The sequence below is a fragment of the Urtica dioica genome, chromosome 7, assembly GCF_054948205.1.
Source record: "Urtica dioica subsp. dioica isolate 48M chromosome 7, U.dioica_male_clone48M_v1_H2, whole genome shotgun sequence".
Classification (NCBI taxonomy): domain Eukaryota; kingdom Viridiplantae; phylum Streptophyta; class Magnoliopsida; order Rosales; family Urticaceae; genus Urtica; species Urtica dioica.
In genome coordinates, this window is record NC_142762.1 from 36677413 (window position 1) to 36696538 (window position 19126).

General features: G+C 36.9%; 2 protein-coding genes across 2 annotated transcripts; one reads left to right on the forward strand and one right to left on the reverse strand.

Moving 5' to 3' along the window:
* Positions 1-3423: 3423 nt before the first annotated feature.
* Positions 3424-7607, reverse strand: LOC149391198 (putative alkaline/neutral invertase D). The gene is made up of 5 exons (XM_089618620.1): positions 7432-7607; positions 6518-6933; positions 5723-6154; positions 4474-5032; positions 3424-3939 (listed from the first exon to the last, which is right to left on the reverse strand). Exons 2-5 carry the CDS (start codon positions 6902-6904, stop codon positions 3644-3646), a joined length of 1674 nt encoding a protein of 557 aa, XP_089474746.1. The 5' UTR covers positions 6905-6933; positions 7432-7607; the 3' UTR covers positions 3424-3643.
* Positions 7608-17409: 9802 nt separating this feature from the next.
* Positions 17410-18748, forward strand: LOC149391199 (uncharacterized). Its single transcript, XM_089619955.1, has 2 exons — positions 17410-17955; positions 18737-18748. Exons 1-2 carry the CDS (start codon positions 17410-17412, stop codon positions 18746-18748), a joined length of 558 nt encoding a protein of 185 aa, XP_089476081.1.
* The last annotated feature ends 378 nt before the right edge of the window (positions 18749-19126 follow it).

Genomic DNA, 19126 nt, shown 5'->3' on the forward strand with positions numbered 1-19126 from the left:
CTTAATTTGAGAAAAAGTTCAAGAGAAATCACTCGAAGTCCGACACATACCTGCACAAGACCAGATCGCAGATATCTTGACGAAGCCCCTTTCTCACGCTTTCTTTGGAAACCTGAGAAACAAGATAGGGGTGATACTGTGGGGGACGCTTGAATCACGGGGGAATGTTAAGACTAAAGAAGAACGACATCAATAACAATAAGGGTTGTTTTACAACATCGTGTCGTTCACACGTTTCTCAGAAGAATATTCTGGAATGACTTGAAGATTACCGTTATCCTTTGGATAAGAAAGGATGCGTCGGATTCGTATGAGGAAGGACGATTACAGCTATCAATGTCAGCCTTTAATTCTGAATAAATGTTTCTTATTTACTGCATGTTTTCGATGTATAAAAGAGGCAAGTCTCCTAGGAAATAAATACTGAGTCAATTACAATGAATGCTTACTAAAAGCTTTTATTCTTTGCCAATACGTTTTATATTCTTCACATTTCATATCTTCCCCTAAAACCTTTTTTAATCGATGAAATTGAAAGTCTCAATACAAAGATCGATTCGATATCAAGATAAATCAGACTCATCAATATTAGATGTCAAAAGTGTGTTGGCTATTTCCAATAGTACAATGCTCGATATATACATGATACTGAGCACATCATCGACTCTGAGAGAGAAACATGTAATTTATGATTAATCAAGAACTCCACCATGGAACTCTGCAAGATGACTAATCCATCAATCAATCACATACATTGGAGAAACAACACAGACAAATAAATTAAAACGCAAAAAAAAAAAAATATATATATATATATATATATATATATATAATGAAAATAAATAGATAAAGAGAATATGGCATCACCTGATGAACAAGCCATGAAGATGCCCAAGACAAAAGAACACACCGAAACATAATTTATAGAGCAAATCCCTCATCTAAAATTTTCTTATGTTGCTCGAGCCCAAAATTTCTAGCCTTTTCTGACCTTTAATCTCTTGACTTCGACACTCGTCCTTGACATTCATTATTCATATCCCCAGAGAGATCATATTGATTATCAAATTAAAAAAAGAAGAGGTGGACAATGGTGTTACGAAGCAGAGTATTTATACACATCAGCGGACATAGATGAGACCCACCTGACATGTGGTTCTCACTCCCCCTCTCACATCAAAATCATTTTCGTACGTAGCCTTAGTACCCAAAAAAATATGGGGTCAAAGTTGCCTCTAATAGAATATGTAACCCAAGTGATTGCTCTACATAAGTAGATAGCATCTTGCAATAGAGTTTCTCTAAGAAGTTCATAGAGAAAATTAAGAAGAAAAAAAATTCTATTTCATTTTTTACATCACACATATAGTGTGGAAATGTTAAATTATATATATTCAAGCACAAACTACATGGTAAGTCTCCTTTGAAAAAAAAAACTATATGGTAAGTTAATTTAAATTACGTTAAGACATATACTCATTTTTAAAGTGTTTTGAACTTTTAGATCTCATCCAAACGCCCATATGGTTCTGAAAATCAGTCTTCAACCTATAAATATAATATTATACTTTACACAACACATCTTTCCTTACTTATCTCTTTGTTTGTCTTTTTAGAAAACTTTGGAGCTTGTTCTTCATCTTCAAAAATTTCTATATTCTCATTCTCTTAACTCTTTAATTATGTCTTTGTTTATTATTTTACGTTTTTATGTTTTTAATTATGCATTAAGTTTTTTTTTATTGGGGCTATATACGCTGATGATTCTTTGGCTTATTTATATGTTGTCTCGAATCTATACATGTTTGCTTGATTTTAGTCGTGCATATTGTTATATTTATTAATTGGCTACCTTTGAATTGTAATTTGGGATTGTTTAGAGACCGAGAAGTGATAAATAATCGTGTTTTTACTATAATCAACATGGATGATCTAGGTTATTAGAAAACTCTAGGCGTTTTTTCAATCTTATGAATTCATGTGCTTAATACATGTAGTTTTGATAAGACTTGATGCCGAGAGGTTATAGCTCGTCAATTATTTAGGATAGTTATTCATTCGAGAGAGGTAAGCATTTATTTTTGTGAATTTAATTGGAAACATAGGAAACAAGGCAATGACAAATAAAATAGGGATAATCATCGTAGTCCATATGTGGAGTAGTTCCAGCCATGCAAAAATTTTGTCGTCTTTTATACTTGTTTTAATTTGTCGTGTTTCAATTTAATTAGCCCTTCTCTCAATTATTGTGCATTCAATTCGTGATATGTGTTAAAGTAATTTGTTGTTATTAACTAGTCTTTGTATGATCGATACTCGTATTCGTTTATACTATATTACATGAGTCACACACATACACTTGATTGAGTGGAATTATCGCAACAATCCAAAGACCACGACTCTGTAGAGGCTGAAGTGGAGGAAACACGGGCTTGCCAAATAAAAGGCTCAAATTCGTAGACGGATGAGGCAAATACTCTCAAATGGCGAGAATGATATGAATCCATATTAAGAAGACATTTGATCGGTACATAAGCGTTACTAAAAAAGATAGACATTGGAGCTGGAATTCACAAAAGACTATTAGATATGAAATGAAAATTACATATAATCACGTGTGTGTCTATATATATATGTATATATATATATATATATATATATATATATATATATATATATATATATATATATATACATACATGTCGATTATTTTACAAAGATGTTGATTTTTTTGGTAAATGTCGATTTTAAACCAGCACCCGGCCAACAAACCATCCCGTCGATAAGCCAAAAAAATTAATGTTTAATTTTACCGTGAAATCAAAACTGAGTCATTCGAATGGAAACATAAAAGTATTTGATACGCATGCAGCAACTGACACTGAGACCCATAACAACTCAAAAGAATAATTTCAAAATTCAAATGACCAGATAAGTAAGCATGATGATGATGTCTTTTGATCACATAAGCAAGCATGATTATGGCGACTTTGGTATAATAGTTTGGTTTGGTGTGGTTAATTTGTTCCGTGTATTTGATTGATATTGTTGGTTACTATAATTTAATCCGATTAACAAATATTTTGAGCAAAAGAAATTATACAAACGTCAACTATTGTCAAAAACAGAATAGAATAAATAACGCATTAATTTAGAATTGATATATTTTTAAAGAAACAACAATTGACAAACCACTATTTTTTTTTTCAAACATCCAATACAACGAATGATCTAAATGACCAATTTAATTTTAAATCATTTAATTTCAAATGTTCGTTTAAATATGCCTAATTCGGGAAACTATAATAAAAAATAAAAAAGAATGAGTAGTTAACCGGTATATATATCAATTGCATGGTAAACAATTTAAACCTCTCCCGAATCAAGATAATTAGGCAGAAATAAAAATAGAAAAATAGGAGAGAAATAATCAAAAGATGCATAAATATAAGCGTATCTCTTATTTGAAGGACAAAATAGAAAAGTAGTCTGAGCTCGATCAAATACACAAAAGCAAACCTCAAAATCATCAAAGGACAAACCCACCAATAGTTTTTCACTTGGCAACCAAAACACTTTCTCACCATTGGAATTTCCACGCGAGTCTTGGAGGGAGAGAGCTTTTTCAGAAGAGTCTCGGCTCTCAACAAGTCCAAGACGCGGATCTCTTGAGAACCGGCTTCATCTGTTTGTCCTCTTCGAGGGAGATCATACCCAAGTGCGACGGGTCCTCGAGCATCATCTTCGCCACGAGATACCCTGCGATCGACCACGTCTGATATTTTCTCGCTTGTTTTCCGACGTACCTTCCGAGCTTTCCGTCGTAGTACTCCGGCCAGCTGTCCTTGTGCAAACGGCTCTCGGCAAGCTCGATGGCTTTCCGGGCGATCTGAGGACGCCCCGTCTTGATGCACGCCGCCGTTAGAAGCCACAAAAGCACTGCACTCGCAGAAAAAAGAAAGAAAAATCGTTGCCCGCAAGAAGAAGAAAAAAATGGCCATAACTAAAACGAACAGAAAACACTAGACTAGTCGCGGATGATATGGCTTCCCATAGACAGGAAAACAAGCTTGTTCCTTTGCTGATGGTAGGGCTGGCGAATAATGAATGTTGAGTAACAAGCAAAAAGCCGGTTAAATACTCTAATGATGAAGGTAAAGATGGTGTATAGTGAACGTTGGGTAACAAGCAAATCACAAGTGGGTTCAGTCCTGCGCTAAGGTCTCAGTGGTTCTTTGGCGACACCTTTATTGGTTGGTCTAGTCGGTTTAGTGACGTTAAGTGTTTTGTGGAATTCCAATTCTTCGTAACTTTTCTCATTAGTAGCATTTAGGACCGAATGGATTTTCTTGATGCAAAAAAAAAAAAAAAAAAAAAAAACACGAATTTCGACAGTGTAAATAGCAAGCATATTCAGAGAAAGAGTAATGATGATAAGATATCATTATGAAGGTGAAGAAAAGAGGGTGAAACCTGGCCAAGATCCTCCATTGTGGTAACTCCATCTGGTATTCTTCGGGTCGCAGCCAGTAACGATTCTCCACTCGTGACTTTCAATCGCGGGATAAGATATCTTCAAAGGCATTTCCCCGACCAGCTCTTCCCAGCGGGACTCAATAAGATCCATAATCGCCATCGACTGTTCCGGCGTGGCGAGAGAGGACAGGATCGCTACACAGTTACCCAAACAGAACCAACGGAAATCCATTCTCGCTGGACTGACATTACCGATAAAGTATCCACCGCGAGTCGGCATGAAGTCAAAGACCCAGTCAGGGATCGAGTCGGGGATCACGTTAAACTTATTTACTGCCGTGTGCGAGTACTCCTCTGTCTTGTAACGGTATATGTCATTTAGTTGTTGGAAATCGAGCCAGAAGTAACTCCGCATGTGATAGCTTAGAGCGTGCAAACGCTTAACAATTAATTCTATACAGTCTTTTCCTTCGGCATCATGTTTTAGCAATTGCAAAGCACATCTCAGCGCCATGAAGAAAAGAGCTTGGATTTCAATAGGATAGCCGTATATGCCCTGAATGGAATCATTCCGGAAGAAACTTTGGTTAGAGTAAATCAATAAAATAAATTTATCAAAGGGCTAACTACTAGGGTGCCTAAACATTCTCCAGAACCAGCATTCTCAACTCACAATCTCAGCATAGCAGGGTCAAGGAAATGAACACACATGAAAATCATAAGAGAAACTTGAGAAGTACTAGTATGAAAACAGTGATTTTCGATGTAATGTTATAAAATATGCATGGAGACACATACCCATTATCAACATCACCAAAATCATGTCTAAAGCTAATACAGAAACCATCACTACCTAAGAACCAAAAGGGATAAACCCGTTACAGAAAATTTAACAGGAAACATAAATTTATGTTTATCGTTGAGATCTTCTCTTTGAGAGACTGTCTGTATATGTCGTAGCGAAATAAAACAATTCAAGAATAATACCGATCAGCTAAATGGGAAAAAAACAAAATCATGCAAAATAGTCGATACTCTACCACTATTGAAATAGACACACAGTGCAGCAAAAGAAACAATTCCAAATCTGACAGACACTGAAAGTATAGATGCTCTTTAAAAGGTATTTGGTAAAAAATATAATAATAAAAAATAAAAAGTTGATGAAAAGATAGGGTAACAAGGTTGATTAAAAGATAGTAAAGATTCCGAGAAATAAAACATAACAGTTTATGGAATATCTCACCATTCTTCGATCAATCATAGAGCATCCATCTGCACAAAGCAAAGTCGGGAAAGTGTCGAAACCCTCGGACAGACAGAGAGTCAAGATTAGCTTCATTCCCTTTTGGCACTCCGGCATTTCCGCAAGAGTCATATCCCCAGTGGACTTGGTGTAAGCCCGAAGCAGGATGATCCACCAGAAACCCGAATCCACCGGAGCAACTCTTCCGATCGCACTCTCACCGAAATCCGCAGCGATGGTGTCCGTTTTCCGAGCAGGGTCGTGAAGGACTTTGAAGCTAGCCGGCATAACACCCTCCCCGAGCTTGAACCTGTCCACCTTCTTCTCCCAGCTCTGGAGCTGCAGCGTCTTCAGCAGAAAATTCTTCACTATCTCCGGCTCCCCGTTGATCAGGAACGCCATCGCACTCGGCACAAAATCCCTCACAAATACCTGCAAAAAAAAAAATCCCAAACCAAACTCTATATTAAAAAAAAAAAAAAAAAAAAAGACTGTGCGACAAAGACCAGACCTAAGAGATTTTGCTCTATTGATCAGGCCGAAATGTGAGGGAAATTTCAATCATATTTTTACCCCTCAAATTTTCCAGGTTCCAAAATTATCGTATCAAGAAAATAAACAGACTTTACAGCACTAGCCCCTCGAGGCTAGTGACAAAGACCAGACCTAAATATTGTTGGCCTATCGGTTAATTTCCAAGAGGTCCCGGGATTCTAGCCTCTCTAAGGCTGCGCTCGGAACACGGAATTTACAATGGAAAATGAAAAAATGCGAGGGACACTAATAGAGTCGGACCTGGTCGTAGTTGAGGACCTCCTCGGAGGCGTGGTCGTAGGCGGCGATGGTTCCGACAGGCTGGCTCCGGAAGAAGACCATGGAGCGGCGCAGAGCCTCCCAGGCCTCGCCTATCATGGGGTGGGGCTCAAAGGAGTTCCGGGCCGACGAGGCCGGGGTGTCGAAGCCCGATCGGTAGCCGGGAGAGTTGTCGTGCCCGTCGAGCCCGGCCCGGCCCAGCCCGATCGACAGCTCGCTCAGCGATCTCTCGTCGAACGACCTCTTCCGCTCGATGTTCAGCCTCGGCCGGTCCAAGAGCCGCGTCAGATCGTAGTCGTCGTTGTCCGAGATCGAGCACACCGACCCCACGTTCCTCATCCCCATCGTCGGCTCTTTAGTCCCCTCCATTTCTTCTTCTTCTTCTTCTGATGCCAAACCTGACTCCGTAAAGTGAACAGAGCTTGTTTAGTACATGAGAAGAGATGACAAATTAGGGACATAGCTTTGTTTTTCCTTTTTTTTTTACACCGAATTAACAATCTAGGAGATGAGATTTGTGAGTTTTTTTTTTTTTTTTTGGAAAGGTCAACTTAATTAGAGTAAGACAAGCACAGGAACGAGGTTGAAATCTAAAGCTCCATTAACTCGCAATAAAGTTTTCGATTCTGTAACTGTAAGATAATTCCTTTTTTTTCAAGTATGTAGTGATTTTCAGACAAGAAAGGGACATTATCCAAAAATAAAATAAAAGACACAAATTGTGAAAAATTTAAACTGCGAAATTAAGATTCGAAAAATTAAAAAACGAGAGAATATTCCGACGTATATCGAGATCTACCATTACGAACACTCTTGCAAAACTAAAATAAAATAATCCAAAAACAATTATATTAAGAACGCAGATTCATTTGAGAAAACAGTAAAATAGGTTTTACCTTGCAGAAACAGAGTGAACGGGTGAGGATTCCGACGGCTAAGATTTCTCCGGCGAGTGATCCAAAGGCCGCCGGAGAATTATCTGCGGTGAGAGATGTGAGAACTAGAGATTTAGAGAGAGAGGAGCGAAAAAAAGAGCACTTTATACGAGAGCTTCTATTTATAGAGAAAAAGGAGAGAGAAGACAAGACAGGCAAGAACTCAGAAGGAAAAGGAAGTGAGTTTTGTGTAACCGGTAATTGCCGGTCAGATCAGCACGAGGAAATTGCTTACGTGGACAAAACGATACAGTTCTGAGTTTTGACCTTTATTTATCGTTCCTAGTTGGGATTATGAATTATTATTTTTACATAATTATTACTAGTTTTAAAATGAAGAGAACCGGTAATTGATTGATAAGCGCCTCTTGGTTAAAAAAGTTAGGTCATTGTTTGTAATTATAAAAACGAAGAAATGGCTACGAAGTGCGTGACATAAATATATATATTTTTATATTACACAAATAAGATCCTATATTATATGACTTACCAAGTTAATTTGAGAGAGAGAATCCAACTATTGTATCTTGAGAACATAAATACATGCAATAGGCTTCCGATAATGTGTACTTGGAATATTTTGATACGTGCATATATACATATAAAGAGAGAGAGATATATATATATATATATATATAAAGAGAGAGAGAGAGAGAGAGAGAGAGAGAGAGAGAGAGAGATTATATTCCATGCCTAAAATCAAATTCAAAAGATCGGGAAACTATATAAAAACAAGCAATTGTTTATATAATTGACGTAAGTATATAATTTACAATATGATCTCTAATCTCTATTGCCCTAATTTAGGTCACATACAAACAAATACAAATAATAGTCAACTTGCCCTCTGTAGTGGTCCCCTCGTTATACGGTCTCTTGGTTACATTATTTATCATACAAGCCAACGAACCTCACGTGTACTGTAGTTATTTATTGTTATCTTTATGATTTTATTTGCGTGTGAATAAATCTAATATAATGCATTTGATACCAAGTGCAAATTATTCGAGAGGGGCCTAATGAATTCAATTTAATTTTTGCGGTGTTAGGTAGGTGAAGTTATTAAAAAAAATTGAATAAATAAATAATTAAATTATTTACACCCGAGTGAAAACTAAAATGTTATGTATGTCTTGAAGTTTTACTCTCTACATATTTATTAAATAAAGTGACTCAAATGTGTCAACTAATTAATACTACACACACCTAACGGCTAACGTAACGTTGTTTGCAATTAAAGTTGAGAGTCCGGCTTTGACTTTAAAAGATATATATATATATATATATATATATATATATATATATATATATATATATATATATATATATATATTGCTCTTCAAAGTAGACATAATAATTTGGGTATGTTAAAATTTATTTGCTTGCTTGGCGATGAGTTGGAATGCCAATCCATATACCTGTTTCCCGAAAAAATTCACGTTTAGTTTTCCGGGAAAGTATTTAAGAGTGGAACAACATTTTATACGCATAATGAACTTTTATTAATGACCGTACGATGCAAATCTAAGGGCGGGGAGAACTGTCAAAAATATAAGTCTTGATAATATATACTCGTAGACCAAAAAAACTCATTTTTGTTTGAAGTTACCAAATAAATGACAATTAATAGTTACCGAATTCATCTTCTTATGTAGAAGTTTTTTAATTTCTTTTGCATCATTTTTGTAATCTAAACCTCTATGTTTTATCAATATATCTCTCATTTACAAATAATTGGCAGCTTAAGCCACGGAATGTGTAGCAATTTATTTTTTGCCAACGTTTTGTTAATAATCCGTAAATAGCCTAGTTGCTTACGTGGCTGCACATTTATGAAGGATTTTTTTACAAATTTGCCCTTGTATACTCGGATTAGTAACTTCTTATTTTAGGCAGTTTTTTTGTTTAAAATTTGAAAATGAATTTGGCAAGTATTTGAATTTTTGGGCGTGTGGATATGGAGAAATTTCAGCGTTGACTTAATTAATTTGTTTCATTTAGGCAGTTTTTTTTTTTTTTAATCAAACCGATTAGGAAAGTAGTTAACCTGGTTTTTTGAATTTTGGACGTGTGGATTTGGAAAATATTCTTCATTTATTGATATTATTTTGTTTTTCATATATTCATAATTTTAGAACGTCCAAAATATTTCCAGAATTTTTTCCAGTTTATTTACACGAATATACTGTAAATATGCTTTGTATTTACAATGAATATACTATAAATATGCTTCTTATTTACACGAATATACTGTAAATATATTTTCTATTTACACGAACATACTATTAATGTGAGCAACAACCAAAAAAAAAACTGTTCTTCGCGGTGTCCATGATTCCGATCGGGACCTTGGACGTAGATCGCGGAGAGGAGGACGAAGTGACGTTGGACGGCGGTGTGACGTGGTGGTGGTCGTGATTAGAAGTGGTGGCGGCGGCCTGAAGGAGGTGCTGCCTCTCGCGAAGCTTGGAGGCTGGGAGAACCATTTCACACGCACGCACGGCCAGAACCATTTCACATGGCCAAGACCAAATTTAAACCCAAGCTCGTCCAAAAATGAAGAACAAACAATCTCAATCCAAAAAGCCCCAATTTCAAATTCATAAACCCCAATTCTCATTTTTCGGCCAAAATCAAATCATAACCACCAAATCCAGCAATTCACAACCCAAATCTAACCTCTATTTGAAGATTTACGCTCGGAATAAGAAAAAACCCAATCTTGAACCCTAAATTTAAAACCCATTTTGGAGAAGAAGATTTATCACCTTTATGGCTGTGAAATCAACTCTCCGGTGCTCTCTGCGTCGTTTCCCGGTGTCTCCTCTCGGTCCGGCATCCTCGGCGGCTCGTGGCTGTCCTCGTCTTCTCGGCTGGAACACGCGCGGGTGGTGCTCGGTCTCGGCCATTGATGGCGCGCAAGGAATGAAAAAGAAGATAGGAGAATGAGATGAAGGAGACGATGACGATGAGAGAGAGGAGGGGGGTGCTCGGACTCGGCCATTAATGGCGCCAAATCCTTTTTTTTTTCTTCTGAAAAGCAGTAAATAGCGTGTGAATGCAGAGATACGGTTATAATGACCTTCCTCGATTTTAGCCATCATTAATGACCAAATATTTGAGCTGATGATATTTAATAACCGTGATCACAAAATGGGCGGGAATAACAAAGGGCAATCTCGTCCCATTTTGACTGTAAATAAATCCCAATGGCTATTTACCATTAATTAACTAAATGTGGGCTAAAAATAAATTGCTTATTTTCGGGAGGTCATTTAGTAAAATTTGTATAAAATAAACAAAATAGTTACACTTAAGATAAAATTCACAAATTACTTGTGTCAATTTGCTCATATGCTTAAACTGGTTTAGTTCGGTACAATTTTGGTCCATTTTACGAACCGAAAACCGAATTTTCGGTTTTCAAATTTTTGGACCAATAACCGAACCAAATTGGTCCAAAACCGAAATTTGGTTATACAAATTTTTGGCTAACCGAATCATGAAAATCGATATCCAGTTGAAAACCAAATTTGAAAAGCGGTTATATCTAGTTATGAAACTGGTTATCCAAAAAATCGGCTATCCGTTTTCATAATGGGTTATCCGGATCAAACCAATTTATTTTCTTACAATTTTGTACTACTTTAGAAATAAAAAAAAATAAAAAAAAATTGATTAATAAGTTTCAAAATTGGTTGTCCGATTGAAATTGATTATCCGGTTTTATAATTGGTTATCCGGTTCAAATCGGTTATTCGGTTTCAAAACTGGTTATCCGTTTTATATAATAATAAAAAATTGGTTAAATAACCAAAAACCGAATATCCGGTTATTCAAAATCGATAACCGATCCAGTTTTATAAACCGAATTGGTTAACGGAACTAAATTTTTGGTTTGATGACGTGGCACCAAATTTCGGTTTCGGATCGATTTAACCAATTTTAAGTTAATTTTTGAACACCCATTATAAATTTATGTACGAAAGAAAATGTCTTATATACATGTGCCAATATTTTCATAGACATAGTTCACCTTTGAACATTAATTTCTTAAAGAAAAACATAAATCTTAGCTATTTTATTTGTAAAAATATCACTTTGTGTAATTAACTATATGAATACATAGTTTGTATAATTTATCTCAAGTTTATCCACGCGTTATTAAAAATGTACTATCATTGATCTATAAATATGTGATGATTAACTATCACGTTTCTGGTATCATGTTATTAATAAATTTGTTAAATTGTCACGCATCAGTAGTATTTTGCTGACTCAAATAAAATCTTATGTACACAACTTAAATCAAGGTTATCCGAAACAAATTTAATATTGAACACATGTATATGTGTTGAACAAATATATATGATACCATTATTCCACGCAAAAAAATCTACGATATCATTACAATCTATTTTAGTTATGGAAGGTTGGACTTACAACGCAGAAAAATTCCTTTCTTTACAATCTTTCCAAACACTACATATATAATTATTAATTTCATATGCTGAGTAGGATAAATTGAGTAGGTGTTGAAATAGCAGTGTCTTTAAAGAAAAATGGTTAGGTGAGAAACGATAGACAAACATGTCAAAATTCAAACTTAAAAAAAGTGTGACAAATTTGAATTGATCCAACCAGCTTAGTTATGTTGCTTCCTCGCCAGCTTGATTAGTTCATAGAAACATGACTTCTAAAACGTACGATTTGTTGCCCCATTCTTGGAATTGATTAAAAAGCAAACTTTTAAGCGGGATATGAATAGGACAATTCTTTGGGAATATTCCATTCATGGATAAGAAGCTCTAGTTATTTGAGATTTCAAGGTGGGAAAATAACACATTTATACCCTATGTTTTAGTGAAATGTCGAGTTTAACCCTCGGTTTTCAAAAATGTCGAGTTTATACCATCTGTTTAACTAAAATGACGAAATTATACTCTATGTTTAACTAAGATGACGAAATTATACCCTGAAATAGACAACAGTGTCACAAATACTCTTTTTATTGATTTTTCATTGACGCTGACTATAATATTTATATATAAACACCAATTATCTTTATTCATTCGCGCCATATATGTAATTTATTTAAAAACTAAAAAATAAACAACAATCTCTTAATCGTGAAGAACACAGAAAGAGACAAATGGGTAAACATCGATAGTTGATAGTCATCAAAATCACATATTCGAACAGAGAATCCAGGATTTAAAGTTACAATTCGAACGCGGAATGAAGTCATTTCTTAGGAGGTACGAGTTTTATTATTTAATTTCAATTTAAGGCTATTTTTATTTCAAAATTGAGAATTTGGAAGTTAGAGCATTGATTTAGATTTGATTTGGTTTTTCTTATATAAGAGTTAATATCAATGAAAGGGAGATTTGTGACGCTGTTATTCATTTCAGGGTATAATTTCGTCATTTTAGTTAAACAGAGGGTATAATTTCGTCATTTTAGTTAAACAGAGGGTATGAACTCGACATTTTTGAAAACCGAGGGTTAAACTCGACATTTCACTAAAACACAGGGTATAAATGTGTTATTTTCCCTTTCAAGGTTGTGTTTGGTTTTCATTCCAAAAACTGTTTTTCACTTTTTGAGTTGAAAAAATTGAAAACAAAAAGTGAAAATATGTTTGTTCTAATTTTTCGGAAAAAAATTTCAAAAAATTTTGAAGTTGTTTTGTAAAAAAGTAAAGAAAACTGAAAACAAATAAAAGGTGTTTTTGGAAAAAAAAAATTTATTTCTCTTCTCTTCTCCTTCTCCTCATCTTCTCTTTTCATTCTTTCAAAAACAAAAATGAAATCTATACCAAACACTTTTTTCAGTTTTTTCACTTTCTCAAAAACAAAAATGAAAACTGTACCAAACAGCTTTTTTAAAACAACTGCAAAATAATTTTTCAGTACAACTACAAAAATTAGAAAATAGAAAACAAAAACTTTTTGAGTTAACTACCAAACACAACCCAAAGTTCTCTAATTTTAATGTCTAAATTGATTACATAGGTAAAAATCTTGCGCGTGTTTCCTTGTTTACACCTCTTTTTTTTTTCTTTTTTTTTTCCAAAGCAGCATGTTGCTTTCCTTCGACTCTCTTCGAATACGAGCTCGACAATGGGTAAATGAAATTTTGCCAGTTTGCCCTAGTTATAAAGGACGAATGAGTTCTCGAGGAAGCTCTTTAATGAAATGTGACATGTATAGAGAAACAAAATAAAGATGGCTCACAAGGTTGCATTGGTTGCTTTAAGCCGTTATTCTTCCAAATTCGATGTGTTTTGTGTGTAGAGTTTGGCGGGAGACTTTGTGGCTGAAACGTCATTCACAATGCGGCAAAGCTCTAGTTAGGTCTATTAGCTCAGATTGTGCACGTCACGGGTTGGTCCGCAAAGACAAAATTATAGATTTTGGGACTCGCTTTTTTCGTCATTGTGACTGTTACAAATTTGCCACTATCCATCGACTTGCTTTTTTCGTCATTGTAACACTAAACAAATATTGTTAAATTTTTATATAGATAATGTTAACGATCTTTAATTTTTATATAGATAACGTTAACGATCTTTTACTCAATTGATGGACTTCTATTGTTTGGATCTGTCCACTAACTTTTAGGACAATTTTAAAGAGACGTATAAATACTCATATTCACTACACTCCTTGATGGTTTTCTTTACTATGGAAGCTTCACACTAGTCGTACAATTATATCATGTGATATACTTTATCACACTCAGGTTTAATGCTGCATTGTAAAAAAAAAATGTTTGAAATTTGTACATATGGGTATTTCACTATGAATTCTAATAGAAAGTTGCACTAATTCTTTTTTAGAAAGCTAAACTTAAGTGTGCTAATTGAAACTTATTTTACTTGACATAAACTTTGAACTCACTCCGACTATTTTTTTTTTTCTTCTGCATTTAGTAAAAGAAATATCACGGATAAAATTATTAGACAATCCTTTAAATAAAATAATCAATATCTATTACTTACGATATGAATGTAATAGTTCTAGTTAATATTACACTATTTGAATGTGACAGGTACAGTTATTCATTAAAATTGGATGATGTAAGATTTTTTTTTAAAAAGCAACTTAAAATAGTGAAACCAAGTCAAACAGTAGATTCCAAAAGATCGTAGTGGTTAAAGCGCATATCTTTCCGCCTACCCGGAAAGATTATTCTTGCCCAACAATACTACAGGAAAAAGTAAATAAAAACAGAAAATATATTGTGCGTTTTGATCTTTGACAAAACTTTATTTATACATTAAATACTGAAATATTCGGCCTCTATTGTGGTTAATAAAGTACCTATAATATATTTCTAGGAACCTATCACTTTGGTTTTGATAAACAATCACGTATATCAAGTAGACTCAAAAGTACAATGTCTTATATGCTACTGCTTCTTCGCAGTTTCCTCTGCAGTCTCTCCTTTAATAAATAAAGTTAAATTGAGTTGAGATTCCATCAATTTAAATATGTATATAAAATAAATTTTTATTCAATTTTTTTGTATATATATGTATATATATAAATCATTCAATTTTTTGTATAAATTTTTATTCAATTTTTTATATATATATGTATATATATGTTACGGGATAAATTAGTCGGACACCGAGTAGAATAGTCGGACTCCCGAGCAGTAAGAGGAATCCAGCACCGAGCTCAGGCTAAGTAAACCCAAGGGCCATCCATTGAAAAGGAACGAACCGTTCATAAGTTAAGAACGAAACCCACCGATCAGAACTTCGGAGAGAAGAGAAGAACGTGGGTCAAAGACTAGTCAAAACCAAAAGAAAACATGTTTCAAACTATAAAACGCACACCCCGACGGTTCAGGAACCATACGAAAAGTATTAACCGTCCACCTCAGCGAGAGGTGAGAGACAGTTACCCAAAACCGTCCAGAACGTGGGATTGATCACCCCACGTTCCCCAGAATAACCGCCAGAGACACGACCACGAGGCCACACCAGACGAGTATAAATAGAGGCTGCGACACAGAACTAAGGGCGAACTTTTACACACACTTGCTTTCACTTGAAACCTCTAGAAAACATCGCTCTCTTGTATTAGATTCGTCTGTATAAAGAGAAAGTCTTGCCTAAATCATCTCTGTACTCGGAGCCTTGTACTTGGAGTCTGTGTATTTTCGTGAGATATTGTTGTACTAATTTTACAGGTCAACAGTTGGTGCTAGAAGGAGGGAGACCAGCTGAAGAATATGGCTAGTTCGTCTGCACCCGTGAACGCTGTCTCTAACCAGGAAACGGAGATAGAGCACCATAACCGCACCCTGCCTCTCACCTCGGAAGAAATAGCTGAACTTTTTCCGGAGCCCAGCCTTGAAGAACGATTCAGACAGATGCAAGAGCGTCTCTCGGTCTTAGAGGCAAATAACAGGGAATTGAAGAGAAGGCTGCAGGCGAAAAAGGTCACACTGCGAAGCGCGATAGTGATCCCAGATGAAGAGCCCTCACACCGATCAGGGAAAGAATCCATCGAGCAGGATCCGCAGGTTAAGAAACCTCGGAAACATGCTAGAGATCGGTATGAGAGGATGGAAGATGATTCTGAGTCCGAGAAGGAGCAGTACAGTCAGGAAAAGATTCCTGATCGGTACCAGCCCATCATGGACAAAAGTCATTCAAGCACTTTCAGGCACAGCTTAGAAAGCTCGGAGACTGAAGACAGTGCAAGCACCAACAAAACAAATCTTAGAAGATTAGAACGTCGAATCGAAGAGGTAGCCCTAGGTCAGAAGGAGTCTATTTCGAAAGTTGGAGAAGCTGTCTCCCCTTTCACGGCACGCGTGTTAGAACACCCGTTGTCTGATCGTTTCAGGATGCCAAGCATCCCAGTATACGATGGAAAGACCGACCCGAGAGACCATATAGACACCTTTTCTTCTTGGATGCTGCTGTAAGGAGCCGGACCAGAAGTTATGTGCAGATCTTTCTCTATCACTCTAACTGGCTCAGCCAAAAGGTGGTACAGAAAACTAAAGCCAAACTCCATAGGATCCTGGAAACAGCTATCTAGAAAATTCATGGAACAGTTTGTCGGCTCCAGCTCAGGGAAAACTCCCAAAGAAAGGCTGCTAGCGGTGAGACAAGCCCATGACGAGTCTCTAAAAGATTTTATTAATCGCTATTCGGAGCAAGCTCTTCAAGTTGACGATCTGAACGAAGATTTTAAGCTCTTCGGGATCTCCTCCGGCGTCCGAACATAATCAGAATTCTGGTGGTCACTTCAGAAGACTAGTCCAAGGGATTACAACGATTTTCTGAAAAGAGCTCAGAAGTATATCAACGCGGAGGAAGCAAGGCTGGCGGCAAGAAAAGCAAAGCCACCAAAGAGCTACCGAGAAGAGCACAGGGAACGACATTCTGAGGACAACCGCCCACCGAAGAAGAGTCGGTCGGGAGCGGGACCTCTAAAACCTTTTTCCAGTAAGTTCGATAAATATCATAAGCTCAATGCCCCGATAGAGGAGATATTTAGTCTTACACAGGACAAGGAAGATTTCCCTAAGCCAAGGCCGATCAAGAAAGATATCTCAAGGAGAGATAAGACAAAATATTGTGCTTTCCACGCGGACATCGGTCACCGCACTGCCGACTGTTTCAACCTCAAAGAAGCCATAGAAGCTCTAATCCGAAGAGGAGCGTTGAAGAAATTCAAGGCCGAGCAAGGAGAACAAGAGGAACAAAAAGGCGAGGCGTATGCTGAAATCTCACTCATAGTCGGAGGACCACATGTGGGAGGAACTTCAAGGAGCACTCAAAAGAGCTATGTAAGAGAAGCCTACGCAGGACCCCGACAAATCTTATTTACAGCCGAGCAGAGGCCTAACAAGATAGCCAAACCTAGCTCGGAGCCTATCACCTTTACGGCAGAAGATGCTCGGTGGGTGATGTATCCTCACAACGATCCATTGGTCATATCGGCTCTTATCGGTAACAGGAATGTACACCGAATATTGGTAGACACTGGGAGTGCTGTCGACGTACTTTATGAAGACACGTACGACAAAATGGGTCTTAAGCAAGATGCATTAGCCCCTTCTCCTGAAAATCTTTATGGTTTCACAGGAGACTCAATCCAGCCAAAGGGAGTAGTACCACTCCCAATAACTGTGGGAGAAAGCCCGAGGAGCAAAACCATAAACACGACGTGGGTGGTGGTCCCCGGAAAATCTTCATTCAACGCGATCATCGGCAGGCCTACCTTGCAGTCCCTCGGAGCTATCGCCTCCGTAGAATATTTGAAGATGAAATTTTCTACCGAACACGGGGTAGGCGAAGTAGTCGGGACTCAGGCTATCGCGAGGAGCTGCTATGCGAATTACCTCAAAGAGAGTCAGGACAAAGATGTCCACAAAGATATGATGATCGACTCGGACCTCGACCCACTCCTTCCGAGCCGAGAAGAAATTGGCCCAGGAGACGAAGTCAAGGAAGTCGCTCCAGATCCGAAACAACCTGAGAAGAAGCTCAAGATTGGGAAATATCTTGAATCAGGTACCAAAAGTAACTTAATTGCTCTCCTATCTAATAGCTTAGATATATTTGCCTGGTCACAGTCCGACATGACGGGGATAGATCCTCAAATAGCATGTCATAGGTTAAATATAAATCCTAAAGAAAAACCTATCAGACAAAAAAGAAGGGCTTTAAACTCCGAAAGGTATACAGCCCTAAAAGAAGAAGTAGACAAACTGATTTCTAACGGATCAATAAAAGAAACTAAATATCTTAAATGGGTAGCCAACCCTGTCCTGGTCAAGAAACCTAACGGGAAATGGAGAACTTGTGTGGATTTTACAGATCTGAACAAGGCTTGCCCTAAAGATAGTTTCTCTATGCCGAGAATAGATCAGTTAGTAGACGCCACAGCAGGCCATGAAATCCTAAGTTTTATGGATGCCTACTCTGGCTATAATCAAATCCCTATGTATGGTCCCGACCAGGATCACACGGCATTCATAACTGATCGAGGGCTATACTGTTACACAATAATGCCCTTCGGGTTAAAAAATGCTGGAGCAACATATCAAAGATTAGTGAATCGAATGTTCGCTGAATTACTCGGGATTACGATGGAAGCATACATCGATGACTTGCTAGTTAAAAGCCGAAAAATAAATGAGCATACGAATGATCTTAGAAGATCATTCGAACTTCTAAGGCAATATCGCATGAAACTAAACCATCTAAAATGTACGTTTGGTGTCTCTGCAGGTAAATTTTTAGGATTCATCGTTCATGAACGAGGCATCGAAGTGAATCCAGAGAAGATCACAGCCCTATGGAACATGAGACCACCACGAAACATCAAAGAAGTGCAAAAATTGACAGGATGCATAGCTGCATTGAGCCGTTTTATCTCACGGTCTACCGATCGAAGCATTCACTTCTTCAATGTACTCAGAGGCTCCAAGGAATTTGAATGGACCAAGCAATGCGACGAGAGTTTCGAGTCTCTAAAAGAGCACTTGGCATGGCCTCCGACTTTAAGAAAAGTGCAGGAAGGAGAGCCCTGGAAATTTACCTAGCCGTATCGGAGCATGCAGTAAGTTCAGCGCTGATCAAGAATGAGGGAAAACACCAGGCCCCGGTTTATTATACTTC

Bases quoted from the DNA above. Each gene is read 5' to 3' on its own strand.
- LOC149391198 (XM_089618620.1), bottom strand. From the start codon at position 6,904: ATGGAGGGGACTAAAGAGCCGACGATGGGGATGAGGAACGTGGGGTCG. The intron at 6,155-6,517 runs GTCCGACTCTAT...TTTTTTTTGCAG, and splicing joins AGGTCCTCAACTACGACCAG to GTATTTGTGAGGGATTTTGT. The intron at 5,033-5,722 runs GTGAGATATTCC...GATTCCATTCAG, and splicing joins CTATGATTGATCGAAGAATG to GGCATATACGGCTATCCTAT.
- LOC149391199 (XM_089619955.1), top strand. From the start codon at position 17,410: ATGTATCCTCACAACGATCCATTGGTCATATCGGCTCTTATCGGTAAC.